We start from the raw sequence: 14,428 nt of genomic DNA, 5'->3' as shown, positions 1-14,428 counted from the left end.
CCCAAATTCTTTCCAAAATTTAAAATTCTTTTAGTTATTTTAAAATGAAAATTTTCCAAAATTTTAAAGTTTAAATTTTATTTTAAATTCCAAAATAAAATTTTGGAAAGCGTTTGGGCCATTTCAAGCATTAGCAGGCTAAGAAGTAAGGATATCCGGATGAAAAAGATGTAATTTCAATGTATTTTGAGAAGGGTTATGATAACACAGTGGGCCAGGGAAAGCTACATGCACTTAGTCCAGCCTGAGGGTTTAGGGAAGGCCTTCATGATAAGAACAGACTTAGATAGAGTTCTGAAGCCCAAATAATCATTGAGCATCCCACCCCTCGCCTCCGTTCCTTGTGGAGAGATTAGTGACTCTTGCTGTGTGCTCTGTAGGAGTCCTTCAATCATGGGCATCCTGGCTGCTAACAGGCTCTTCCTGGGAGAGATCGGGTCTCTGGATGGTGGAATGCTCATCTATGGAGGAGAGAACGTGGAACTTAGCCTAAGGGTGGGTACATTTCCTTTCACTTTATGGGACAAAGTAGAAATGGGAATAGAAGGTAGAAGGACCCCTTGTTCTAGAATTATGGAATTGACTCAAGGTGGATACAGTCTAATGTTTCCAAGTGACGGGACCAAGGATGGGAGCAATGGGACTTCTGGAGTGGACACTCCTGATACAGCCTTTATAATCTGGGAGGTATGGTTGGAAGCGGTCAAGTTGGGATTGAATAGATGTCCCTATTTCACTTGAGGACTCTGGGCACTTTCCAAGTATCTCCTGGGATAAACCAACCTTGGAGAAGACAACTTTCTAGAAAGCCAAAGACAGCAGAAACAGGAGTGGGCAACATGCTCAGGGAATGCAGATGTGTGGGCAGCCAACCTGCTTCTGTACTGAGCTGCTGACATGATGGCCTGAGTGTGTGCTGAGATATAGTTTAATCTAAGACAAATATAGTCAGGTTTTTATCATCATATCATTGAAATTCTCAAACCCAGCCAGTCACGGTGGCTCACACCTGCAATCCCAGCACTTTGGGAGGCTGAGGCAGGCAGATTGCTTGAGCTCAAGTTTGAGGCCAGCCTGGGCAACATAGTGAAACCTTGTCTCTATTAAAAAAGCAAGAAAAAGAAAAAACAAATCCTCAAACCAGTGCTACTTCTGACCAACTTCTGTGTGTCTGTAAAAATGTTGGCTTCATGCTTCAGCAGTGATGACTCTTGTCTGCCCCTACCAACTTTCCATGCTTGTTTAGGTCAAATGGACAACCTGAATTAAAAAAAAAATTAACTTTAATTTTATGTGAGTATAAGTGTATATATTTAGGGCACACATGTGATGTTTTGTTACAGGCATGCAATGAATAATAATCATGTCATGGAGAATAGGGTATCCATCCCTCAAGCATTTATCATTTTTGTTACAAACAATCCAAGTATATCCTTTTAGTTATTTTAAAATGCAAAATTAAATTATTATTAACTATAGTCATCCTATTGGGCCATCAAATAGTAGGTCTTATTTGTCTTATTCATTCTTTTTTAACTATTATGTTTGTACCCACTAACCATCCCCATCTCTCCCAACTACCTTGTAACCATCCTTCCACTCTTTATGTCCATGAGTTCAATTGTTTTGATTTTTAAATTTCAAATGTAAGTGAGAAATACAGTGTTTTTCTTTCTGTGCCTGGCTTATTTCACTTTACATAATGATCTCCAGTTCCATCCATGTTGTTGCAAACGACAGAACCTCATTCTTTCTTATTATAACTGAATAGTACTGTATTGTGTATATGTACTACATTTTCTTTATCTGTTCCTCTGTTGATGGACACTTAGGTTGCTTCCATATCTTGGCTGTTGTGAATGGTGCTGCAAAAAACAAAAGAGTGCAGTTATCTCTTTGATGTACCAATTCCCTTTCTTTTGGTTATATACCCAGCAGTGGGATTGCTGGATCACATGGTACCTCAATATTTAGTTGTTTTGTTTTGTTTTGTTTTGTTTTTGAGGAAGCTACAAATTGTTCTCCATAGTGGTTGTACTAATCTACATTCCCATCAACAGTGGACGAGGATTCCCTTCTCCACATCCTCTCCAGCATTTGTTATTGCCTATCTTTTGGATATAAACCATTTTAACTGGAGTAAGATGATATCTCACTGTAGTTTTGATTTGCATTTCTCTGATGATCAGTGCTGTTGAGTATCTTTTCACATGGCTGTTTGCCATTTGTATGGTTTCTTTTGAGAAATGTCTACTCAAATCTTTTGCCCATTTTTTGGTTGGATTATTTTTACCTATAGAGTTGTTTAAGTTCTTTACATATTCTGGTTATTAATTCCTAGTCAGATGAGTGGTTTGCAAATATTTTATCCCATTTTGTGAGTTGTCTCTTCACTTTGTTGATTATATCTTCTGCTGTGCAGAAGCTTTTAAACTTGGTGTTACTCCATTTGTCAATGTTAGCATTGGATGCCTGCGTTTGTGGGGTATTGCTGAAGAAATCTTTGCCCAGGCCGTTGTCCTAGAGATTTCCCCCATTTTTTCTTACAATAGTTTCATGATTTGAGGTCTTAGATTTAAGTCTTTAATCCATTTTCATTTTATTTTTGTATATGGTGAGAGATATGGACCTACCTTCATTCTTCTGCATATAAATATTCAGTTTTCCCAGCCCCATTTATTGAAGAGACTGTCTTTTCCCCAGTGTATGTTCTTGGCACCTTTGTAAAAAATGAGTTCACTGTGGGTGTATGGATTTGTTTCTGGGTTCTTTATTCTGGTTCATTGCTCTATGTGTCTGTTTTTATGCTAGTATATTGCTTTGGGTAATATGGAAATTTTAATAATATTGATTCTTTCAATCCATGAACATGGAATATCTTTCCATTTCTTGGTGTCCTCTTCAATGTTTTTCATCATTGTTTTATAGTTTTCATTATAGAGGTTTTTTTTTCTGCTTTGCTTAATTCCTAGGCATTTAATTTTATTTGTGGCTATTGTAAATGGGGTTACTTTTAAAAATTTCTTTTCAGATTGTTCACTATTGGCATACAGAAATGCTACTGATTTTTGTATGTTGATTTTCCATCCTGCAACTTCACTGAATTTATCAGTTCTAATAGTTTTTTTGTGTGTGTATGGAGTCTTTAGGTTTTTTTCAATATAAGATTATGCAATCTGCAAACAAGGATGATTTGAACTTCATCCATTCCAATTTGGATGTCTTTATTTCTTTTTCTTGTCTGATTGCTCTAGCTAGGACTTTCAGTAGTACATTGAATAACTGTGGTGAAAATGGGCATCTTTGTCATGTTCCAGATCTTAGAGGAAAGGCTTTCAGTTTTTCCCTATTCAGTGTGATATTAGCTGTGAGTTTGTTGTATATGTCTTTTATTATGTTAAGGTATGTTTTTTTCTATACCTAGTTTTTCTGAGAGGTTTTAAATTATGAATAGATGTTGAACTTTATTGAATCCTTTTTCAGCATCAATTGAAATGATCACATGGTTTTTGTCCTTTATTCTGTTAATAGGATGTTTCACATTGATTGATTTGCATATGTTGAACAATCTTTGCATTCCAAGGATAAATCCCACTTGGTCATGATGAATGATGACCTTTCCAATGTATTTTTGAATTCAATTTGCTAATATTTTGCTAATATTTTGTGCCAATATACATCAGAGATATTGGCCTATAGTCTTCTTTTCTTTTCTTTTCATGTGTCTTTGTCTGGTTTTAGTATCAGGGTAATATTGGCCTCATAGAATGAGTTTGGAAGTATTCCCTTCTCTATTTTTTGGAAAAGTTTAAGTAGGATGGTGTTAGTTTTTCTTTATATGTTCAGTAGAAATCAGCAGTGAAACCACTGGGTCCAAGGTTCTCCTTTACTGGAAGACTTTTTATTACAGCTTTGATTGCATTATTTGTTATTGGTCTGTTCAGGTTTGGGATTTTTGTTTTCCTGGTACGATATTGAACCAGGTTCAATGTGTCTAGGAATTTGTCAATTTCTTCTAGATTTCCCAATTTATTGGCATACAGTTGCTTATAGTAGCCCCTAATGATCCTTTGAATTTCTGCAGTATCAGTTGTAATTTTTCATTTCTGATTATGTTTATTTTTGATATTCTCTTTTTTCTTAGTCTTGATAAAGCTTTGTCAATTTTGTTTAACTTTTCGAAAAACCAATTTTTTGTTTCTTTGATTTGTTTGTATTTTTTAATTACAATTTTATTTATTTCTGCTCTGATCTTTATTATTTCTTTTCTATTTTTTAACTTTCATTTTAAGTTCGGGGGTACTAGCGCAGGTTTGTTATATCAGTAAACTTGTGTCATGGGGGTTTATTGTACAGATTATTTCATTACCTAGGCACTAAGCCTAGTCCCTGTTGGTTACTTTTTCCTCACCTTCTCCCTCCTCCCACCCTCCACCCTCCAAAAGGCCTCAGTGTGAGTTGTTCCCCTCTTTGTGTCCATGTGTTCTCATCATTTAGTTTCCACTTAAAAGTAAGAACATGTGGTATGTGGTTTTCTGTTCCTGTGTTAGTTTGCTAAGGATAATGGTCTCCAGCTCCATCCATGTCCTTGCAAAGAACACGATCTCAGTTTTTATGGCTGCATAGTATTCTATGATGTCTATGCACTACATTTTCTTTATCCGGTCTATCATTGATGGGCATTTAGGCTGATTTCATGTCTTTGCAATTGTGAAGAGTTCTACAATGAACATACATGTGCATGTGTCTGTTTAATAGAATAATTTTTGTTCCTTTGGTATATACCCAGTAAAGAGATTGCTGGATTGAATGGTATTTCTGTTTTTAGCTCTTTGGGAATCACCACACTGCCTTCTGCAATGGCTGAGCTAATTTACACTCCCATCAACAGTGTACAAGCATTCTTTTTTCTTTACAACCTTGCCAGCATGTTATCTTTTAACTTTTTTTTTTTTTTTTTTTGAGATGAGGTCTTGCTCTGTCACCCAGGCTGGAGTGCAGTGGTGGGATCTTGGCTCACTGTAACCTCTGTTTCCCAGGTTCAAGCAATTCACCTGCCTCAGCTTCTTGAGTAGCTGGGATTACAGGCATGTGCCACCACACCCAGTTAATTTTTGTATTTTTAGTAGAGACAGGGTTTCACCATTTTGGCCAGGCTGGTTTCAAACTCCTGATCTCGTGATCTGCCTGCCTCAGTCTTCCAAAGTGCTGGGATTACAGGCATGAGCCGCCATGCCTGGCCAGTTTTTTGACTTTTTAATAATAGCTATCTCACTTCAAACTATACTACAGAGCTACAATAACCAAAACATCATGGTACTAGTACAAAAACAGACACATAGACCGACGGAACAGAATAGAGAACCCGGAAATAAGACTGCACACTTACAACTATTTGATCTTCAACAAACCTAACAAAAACAAGCAATGGAGAAAGGATTTCCTGTTCAATAAATTGTGCTGGGATAACTGGCTAGCCATATGCAGAAGACTGAAATTGGACCCATTATTTACACCATATACAAAATTAACTCTAGATGGATTAAAAACTTAAATGTAAAACCCAAAACTATAAAAACCCCAGAAGACCACCTAGGCAATACCATTCAGGACATAGGCATGGGCAAAGAGTTCATGACAAATATGCCAAAAGCAGTAGCAACAAAAGGAAAAATTTACAAATGGTTTCTATTAGTTATTTTCTATTACAATTTTAGGTTTGGTTTGCTCTTGCTTTCTTAGTTCTTTAAGATGCATCATTAGATTGTTTGAAGTTTTTACACTTTTTGATGTAGGTACTTACAGCTATAAACAACCCTCTTATACTGTTTTTGCTATATTCCATAGATTTTGGTGTGCTGTGTTTCCACTATCATTTGCTTCAAAAAATTTTCCAATTTCCTTCTTAATTTATTCATTGACTCACTGGTCATTCAGGAGCATATTGTTAATTTCCATGTATCTGTATTGTTTTCCAAATTTCTCTTGTTATTGATTTCTAGTTTTATTCCACTGTGGTCAGAGAAGATACTTGCTATTATTTTTATTTTTGGAATGTTTTAAGACTTGTTTTGTGACCTAACATATGATCTATCCTTGAGAATTATCCATGTGCTGAGGAAAATAATGTGTATTCTGCAGCAGTTGGATGAATATCTGTAAATATCTATTAGATACATTTCATATATAGTACATATTAAGTCTGATGTTTCTCTCTCTCTCTCTCTCTATATATATATATATATATATATATAAAAATTATATTGCACTTTATAAGTCTAATGTTTCTTTGTTGACTTTCTATCTGGAAGATCTGTCCAGTGCTGAAAATAAGATGTTAAAATCTTCAGCTATTATTGTATTGGGGCCTATCTCTCTATATTTAGCTCTAATAATATTTGCTTTATATATCTGGATTCTCCAGTGTTTGGTGCATATATATTTAAAGTTGCCTCTGGCTAAATTGATCCCTTTATTATTATATACTGATCTTCTTTGTCTCTTCTTATAGTTTTTGTCTTGAAACCTATTTTGTCTGATATAAATATAGCTACTCTTGCTCTTTTTTGGTTTCCATTCATAGGAATATCTTTTTTCATCCCTTTATTTTCAGTTTATTTGTGTTTTTATAGGTGAAGTAGGTTTCTTATAGGCAACAGATCAGTGGGTCTTGTTTCTTCATTCATTCAGGCACTCTGTCTTGATTGGAGAGTTAAGTCTGTTACATTCAATGTTGTTATTGATAAGTAAGGACTTACTTCTGCTATTTTGTTATCTGTTTTCTGGTTGTTTTGTGTTTTTTTCTTTCCTTTTTTTATCCTGTCTTCCTCTAGTGAAGGTGATTTTCTCTGTTGGTATGATTTAGTTTCTCGCTTTTTATTTTTTGTGTATCTGTTGCATGTTTTTTGGTTTGAGGGATTCCCATGAGGCTTGCAATACTATCTTGTCACACATTATTTTGAGATGATGACAAAACTATTTGCATAAACAAACAAGCAAAGAAAAACTAACAAAAACTCTCCATCTTGACATCAGGTTGCTTCTATTAAAAGAGGCAATGGAAAGTAGTGTAAATTACACAGGTATTGGAGACAGACAGACAAGTCAAAATCCTGCTTTGTCACTCAAAGTTTGTGTGCAACATACAAGCAAGCCCTCTAAACCATACCTGCTGCATCAAGCACCTACTATGGTGAGTTGCACTCAGTTTACCCTTAATAAATGTTTAATGGTAAAAATGACAAAATAAGAATGTCAGGGTGGCATTGTAACAAACACTGACCCTGAGCTCTAGTGCTGTCTCTGCTAACTCACTGCGGACTAAGCTTCTATAAGATGACCTTTTTTTCCCCTCCAAGCCCTGAAATTCTGTGCCTGTGACAAGGTGATCTCTGTTCCACTGTGGTGTCTGGAGGAACAAAGTAATTTCCCATCTAGAGTTTATTTCATTCCACTCTCTTTAATTTCTCCCATAGTCATGTACTGTACCCAATGAGCACCCACTCAGGACTCCACATTTATGTTAACAAATGAACTTTGAGTTTTGCCTGGGTTATACCTTAAGCCGTAATCATTCTTCGGCAGAGAAAAATAACTCTTTTTTAGATGGTGGTTGATATGGTTAGGCTTTGCGTCCCCACTCAAATCTCATCTTAAATTATAGTCCCCATAATCCTCACCTGTCAAAGGAGAGACCAGGTGAAGATAATTGGATCATGGGAGGGTTTAGCCCATGCTGTTCTCCTGATAGTGAGTTTTCACAAGATCTGATGGTTTTATAAGTGTTTGGTAGTTCCTCCTGCATTCATTTTCCTTCTTGCCACCTTGTGAAGAAGGTACCTTGCTTTCCCTTTGCCTTCTGCCATGGTTGTAATTTTCCAGAGGCCTCCCCAGCCATGCTGAATTGTAAGCCAATTAAACTTCTTTCCTTTATAAATTACCCAGTCTCAGACAGTTCTTTATAGAAGTGTGAAAACAGACAAATACAGTGATCTTTATCAGTTTTCCCATTTGTGAAATGAAGAGAAACATTTTGTTTAATGTATTTCATGAGATAGTACAGTCAAAATGTAAAAATGAATTTGATATGACTTTATAAGAATATTAATTAGAATGCTCATTCAGCTTCTCTGACAGAGGCTAAAATAACAGAAACTTCAACATGATAGAAAGCAATTTCTCTTTCCTATAACTTACTTGAACATAAGCAGTTCAGGATTGATATGGCAGCTCTAGGGTGATAGGGACCAAGAGTTTTAGTTTGTGGTCCTGCCACATTCAACACCACATTTGTATTCTAGCCAGTAGGAAGAGAAAAGGGGGAAAGAGAAAGCAAGCTCTTTCTTTTTAAGAGCACTATCTGAAAGTTGTGTATACTGTTTCTTTTCACATTCTATTGATGATTACCTAGTGACATGGCCACACCTATGTGCAAAGGAGTCTGGGAAGTATAGACCTTAGTTAGTGGGTTATGTGCCCAGATGTTTGTTCTATAATTGTAGATGTAGAGCAGAATACACATCAGGAGTACAAGTACTCTCTAACACACAAAATATAAATGCAAAAAGAATTACTTTACATATGGTACTTAGCAAAGTCTTGAGGATGATCCTAGACTTTGTGGCTGGGTTTTCTTATCTACTCAGAGCTTTAGGTGAATTTGTCTGGAACCCCAATTCTTCAACTTAGGACCCAAAGCCCTTTTTCTTTCTTTCTTTTTTTTTAATTGCATTTTAGCTTTTGGGGTACATGTGGAGAGCATGCAAGATTGTTGCATAGGTACACACATGGCAGTGTGATTTGCTGCCTTCCTGAGTTCCTTATGCTTTGTTCTCCTCTTCTACATCTAGGCTGAGTCTCTCTGTTTTCATTCTCCCAAATACACATAGAACACTGCCATTTCAGTTTCTACAAGAAATTCTATTTCTTTAATATTTTGTAATTTTAAAAATGGACTTTGATTAAAATATACAGTCACCCTTTTTCCTTGGATCAAGCAGTTCTGCTTATATCCAGCTTCTTGGTTTGTGTGTGACTATTTGCCTTTTAAAACGTCTAAGCACTTATTAAGATCTCTATCCAGTAGTAGATCTTGAACATCAGAGCTGCATGGAGTGCTTTATTCTGACATCTAGTGGCCATGGCAGGGATGGTGCTCATTAATGTGTGTAAATGGAGATGATGGGTAGGAAAAGTTAAGAAGGGAGATGGGGCCGGGTGTGGTGGCTCCCACCTGTAATCTCAGCACTCTGGGGGGCTGAGGTGGGCTGATTGCCTGAGATTGAGAGTTCAAGACCAACCTGACCAACATGGAGAAACCTCGTCTCTACTAAAAATACAAAATTAGCTGGGTGTGGTGGTGTATGCCTGTAATCCCAGCTACTTGGGAGGCTAAGGCAGGAGAATTGCTTGAACCCAGGAGGCGGAGGTTGCTGTGAGCTGGGATTGCACCATAGCACTCCAGCCTGGGCAACAAGAATGAAACTCTGTCTCAAAAACAACAACAACAAAACAACATTTGTTGAGCACTTTGTGTATTCATGTACTGTGCCAGAACTGAACATGTGACTCCCTGGGTTCACAGTGCAGCTCTGTCATTTACTAGCTGATAAACATGGACAGGTTACTTAAAGGGGGATACCAGCATGGTGAGGATTAAATTTATGGAAAGTATTAGGACAGTGTATGGCACAAAGTAATATCAGGAGAAGCTTAATGTCTCTCCATGTGTGTGTGAGAAAGAGAGAGAGAGAAAGATAAATGATGAAAGGAGTTTAGCAATTGGGACTAAATTGGAAGAGCAGAGTTTGAAAACTTTTTGGGAAAGCTAATTATGAGCATTATTTCATAAATGGCAATCTTTCTTTTTTCTTTTGAGACAGAGTCTTGCTCTATTCCCCAGGCTGGAGTGCAGTGGCGTGATCTAGGCTCATTGCAACTTCCGCCTTCCAGGTTCAAGTGATTCTCCTGCCTCAGCCTCCTGACTATCTGGGATTACAAGTGTGCACCACCACACCTGGCTAATTTTTGTATTTTTAGTAGAGACAGGGTTTCACCATGTTGGCCAGGCTGGTCTCAAACTCCTGGCATGAGCCACTGTGCCCAGCCTAGGCAATCTTGACTTTTAACTTGAATTTAAGATTTTTTTTTTTACGCCAACAGTTAATTTTTTGCCCCTAATTTATATGAATTGAAAACCTTCATCAACTAGGAAAATTGGAGTAAGGTTGTATTTGGATTTTTGAATGTTTGGCTAGAAAGAAGTTGTATTTGTATTTTTTTTTTTTTTTTTTTGCTTCAGCTGTTGTTTATTGACATACAGGTAGGCTCTATAGCAACAGGCCTGGAGGCACTGCAGTACTGGGGGAAAACGGAAAGTGGAGTGTTTGCTACAGGACAGCTGAGTGGAGGACAGGGCCAGGTGTGAACTGCGGAGGCCCAGGGGGTTGGGGAAGCAATAAAGGCCAAGGCCAGAGTTGGCTTAAATGGAACAACTGCTCTGTGTGCTAAAGCCCCTAACTCTTGCTGGCTGTTTTCTGACCCCCGACCGGGGTTGGGGTCCTCTGGGCATCCATTTTCTAAAGGAACTGAACAGAGTACACACAGGAAAGGAAGCTGTCACCCTCTTGCCATCTGGCTCCTGGGCTTCCAGTCCGGCATTCCTCCTTCTTCCCTTGACTGGGTGGGGCCACATGATGGGCAGTCAGGCTCTGGGCTGTCCCACCAGAGCAGGCTGTAAACACAGCCATGTTTCAGCAAGGCTTTTATCTTCTCTGGTGTCCCAGCCCACCAGTGCCACATTACAGCCCAGAGTGAGCTCTACAAGCGTTGCTGGCCTAATGAATGGGGTGGGGGAAGGGGGTGGGACAGGGGCTTGAGGAGGGACTCTGGGGTCTATCACAGCACAGAAACAACATGCATGGTGTTGGTGAAGCCAGAGCCAGGGCGCCACCCAGTTAGCACAATGACCACATCTCCCTTCTTGAAGAAGCCTCGGGCCTTGCCAACATTCATGGCCAAGTTCACACAGAGGTCCACATCCTCAGCCCAGGCCTCCTGGACGGGGTCCTTACACAGCACAGGGAAGATGCCGTGGTACAGATGAGTCTGATGAACTGTCTGGGGATTCCATGCCACGGCAATGATGGGGGCACGTGGGTAGTATCTGGCCACCTGGTGAGCAGACCTGCCAGACTCTGTCAGAACTATCAAAGCTGCCGCAAAACACTTATAAAAAGCCTCCATGTTGCCCATGCCCATGGCTTCCATGAGGTCTGTGGAGTGACTTGAGGCTCGCACAAGTTCTTCAAACAGCTTGCGGTGGAACATGGCTGCCTCAGCCTCACGAGCTATCAGGTGCTGCATGTGCACGGCCTCCAGAGGATAGTCCCCTTTGGCTACCTCTCCAGACAGCATGATACAGTTAGCTCCATCCAGGACTGCACTGGCCACATCACTGCCCTCAGCCTGGGTGGGGCGGGGCTTCTTGATCATGCTCCCCAGCATCTGAGTGGCACAGATGACAGGCTTCCCAGCTCGGTTGCACCACCCAATCATCATCTTCTGAGCAAGGAAGACCTCTGCAGGAATTTCAATGCCTAGATCACCAAGAGCAACCATGATCCCATCACTGGCCTCCAGGATTTCATCAAACCTCCGAATCCCCTCATGATTCTCGATTTTGCTGATTATCTTGATGTTCTTCCCCTTCTTTCCCAGGACCTTCCTCACTTCATGGACATCAGCTGCCTTGCAGATGAATGACGCAAACACCATATCGACATCCTGCTCAACCCCAAACTTCAGGTCCTGGATGTCCTTCTCTGACACAGCAGGCAAGTCCACAGCAGCCCCAGGAAGGTTCACACCCTTCTTGCTGCCCAAGGAGCCACCATTTTCCACCTCCGTCACCGGGAAGTCAGCACCTTTCTGCTTCACCTGGAGAGAAATAAGCCCGTCATCCACGTAGATCTTGCTGCCCACTTCCACCACCTTGCAGATGTTTTTGTAATCCAGCCACAGGGTGCTCTCATCACACTTTTCCATGTAGGCATTATCCAGTATGATTTTGAGAGTGACTCCCTTCTTCAGCTCTGCCTCTGCGGTGCCACTGCCCTTGATGAGGCCAGTTCGGATCTCATGTCCTTTAGTGTCCAGAGCCACAGCAACGGGCTGGTAGAGGATGGGGTCAGAAGCAAAGCTTTCTGTGGCTGCATGCACATTCTTGATGGTCTCCGCGTGATACTCATGAGTTCCATGAGAGAAGTTCAGACGAGCCACATTCATTCCAGACTTAATCATCTCCTTCAACGTCTCCACTGACCAGGAAGCTGGGCCAATTGTACAGATGATGCCAGCGTTCCGGGCTGTGATGGGTGGTAAGTCAATGTCCAGGCGGCACAGGTGCTCCAGGAGTGTATCAGCCATGGCTGCATGTAGCTGCTGGGTTTGAATGAAGGCAGTCCCGGCTTCACTATGGGACTTCGACACGGCTGCTGAGGTCCTCGGGTGCTGACTGACTCGGGCTACACTGCAAACGTGAGGAGGTCTGTAACCCTGGGATGCGCAGCTGCTGTGCCTTTTTTAAATTTGACAGCAGTAGAAACACATCCAGCAACAGCTCTCCTCTTAACCTAAAAGGCTCCTCTGAGCAGCTCCACGGCCGGTCTGAGAGCTTCAGTAGCGAAGACCAGATCCCCAGCAGGGACCCTGACACTCTCCCCTGGGAAGCCAGCGCCCCAGGGCGCAATGCCCTCAGCCGCCACGAGTACCTCTTGCCCCGGAATGGGCCTGTCTTGCAGGAGGGTGCCCAGAAGAGGGGCACAGCCCCTCCACATGCCGGAGTGTGGCCCTGCTCGGCCTCCCCCAGCGGCGAGATGGTCACCTTGGAGGAGTTCCTGGAGGAAAGCATCCTCAGCTCCCCCACCCATGACACACTCAGTTGCCGGGATGACCTGCTGAGTGACTACTTCCGGAAGGCCAGCGATCTCCCAGCCATCGGAAGCCAGCCAGGACCACCTGCCAAGAAAGAAGGGGCCAAAATGCCCACCAGCTTTGTGGTCCCCACTGTCACGATGGCCACCTCTGCCTCGGAGGGGAGACTGCTAAAGCCCGGGCAGTATGTGAAGCCAAACTTCAGACTGACTGAGGCCGAGGCCCCACCCAGCGTGGCCCCCAGACAGGCCCAGCCCCCCCAGAGCCTGTCTCTGGGCAGACCCCGGCAGGCCCGGGTGCCCGCAGCTTCCCAGGCACCTGCCGTCCGCAGCGCCTCCCTGAGCCGAGCCTTCAGCCTGGCCTCAGCTGACCTTCTCCAGGCCAGCGGGCCCGAGGCCTGCAAACAGGAGTGCCCCCAGAAGCTGGGGGCACCTGAGGCCTCGCGGGGCAGAGAGTCAGGCAGCTACACCCTGCCAAGCCCTGCACCCCCCAGCTCCCAGGGCCTGGCCCGGGAGCGGACCCCACTTGTGGGAAAGGCTGGAGGCTCCTGTCAGGGCCTGGGTCCCCGCAGCCAGCCGCTGGACACGAGGCGCTTCTCCCTGGCTCCCCCAAAGGAGGAGAGGCTGGACCCCCTGCATTAGTCCGCCACAGCCCCTGCCATTGCCGCTGCAGGTGTTGGTGCTGGCGGTGGTGGTGGCAACTCCCAGCTCCCGCACTTCTCACCTGCTGCAGCCCCGGCTGCTAGGACCAAGCCCAAGACGCCCCCACGCTCAGGGGAGGTGGCCACCATCGCCCCCGTCCGGGCAGGGCCCAACCTCTCAGAGGGAGATGGGGTCCCAGGGCAGGGCTGCGGCGAGGGGCTCCCGGCCAAGAGCCCAGGTCAGTCTCCTGACTCAGCTCCCCACTCCGGCTGGGGCCCCGAGGACTTCAGTCGAGGGAGCAGCTCAAAGAGCACCCCGGCCTCCCAGGAGCCAGGCGGGGACCAGCAGACGGTGTGGTACGAATATGGCTGCGTGTGACTGTCTTGAGGCTGAGCTCGCAAACCTGAAAACTACTGACGCGCCTTCCGACGCTCATGGCCTTTTCTCCTGCTTGCCTGCAGTGCAAGCAGGAGAAGGTTGTATTTGGATTTTTGAATGTTTGGCTACCTGAGTGCTAGCGGGATGTAACCTCCACATGATTCTGGGGACCAATGAGGACAGCCAGAGAAGGATAATGACAGAGAAAGTGTACCTCAAGTTATCTCAGAGGCTGCCGTAACTGATTCCTTGTTATGTCATTTAATCCTGCTGACAACCCAAATGTTGGCTGTGCCCTTTTAGCAGATGAATAAATTGAGGCTCAACCTACTCCATCATTGCACACCGGGCAGCTAGAGGCAAAGCATCACGGGGTCACTTTGGCATCTGTCTGCCACACTGCGGTATATCTAGCGTGCAGGCAGAGAAGGGGCATGGGAAACTTAGTGCAGTGAGAGTGGCTCAGGGCATGGCAC

At 42.8% G+C, this 14,428-nt stretch overlaps 2 protein-coding genes and 1 pseudogene across 2 annotated transcripts in view; 2 read left to right on the top strand and 1 right to left on the bottom strand.

Annotated features, from left to right (window-relative positions):
* GALNT8 (polypeptide N-acetylgalactosaminyltransferase 8) overlaps positions 1 to 14,428 on the top strand; it is a 40,632-nt gene that overhangs the window by 7,230 nt on the left and 18,974 nt on the right. The window contains 1 exon segment of the mRNA XM_064376809.1: positions 381 to 495. Within this exon segment, the coding sequence (XP_064232879.1) occupies positions 381 to 495 (115 nt within the window).
* LOC135275220 (pyruvate kinase PKM-like) lies at positions 10,897 to 12,836 on the bottom strand. The gene is made up of 2 exons (XM_064376661.1): positions 12,660 to 12,836; positions 10,897 to 12,555 (listed from the first exon to the last, which is right to left on the bottom strand). The coding sequence occupies exons 1-2, from the start codon at positions 12,834 to 12,836 to the stop codon at positions 10,897 to 10,899; spliced, it is 1,836 nt and encodes a 611-aa protein (XP_064232731.1).
* On the top strand, positions 12,876 to 13,952 carry LOC105719727 (protein Daple-like; annotated as a pseudogene).

Source organism: Aotus nancymaae, unplaced genomic scaffold, assembly GCF_030222135.1.
Source record: "Aotus nancymaae isolate 86718 unplaced genomic scaffold, 86718_ANA_hifiasm-v0.15.2.pri h1tg000016l, whole genome shotgun sequence".
NCBI lineage: Eukaryota > Metazoa > Chordata > Mammalia > Primates > Aotidae > Aotus > Aotus nancymaae.
This window is presented reverse-complemented; position numbering and strand designations above follow the sequence as displayed.

Bases quoted from the DNA above. Each gene is read 5' to 3' on its own strand.
- LOC135275220 (XM_064376661.1), bottom strand. From the start codon at position 12,836: ATGTGGAGGGGCTGTGCCCCTCTTCTGGGCACCCTCCTGCAAGACAGG. The intron at 12,556-12,659 runs GTGGAGCTGCTC...TGCGCATCCCAG, and splicing joins CTGAAGCTCTCAGACCGGCC to GGTTACAGACCTCCTCACGT.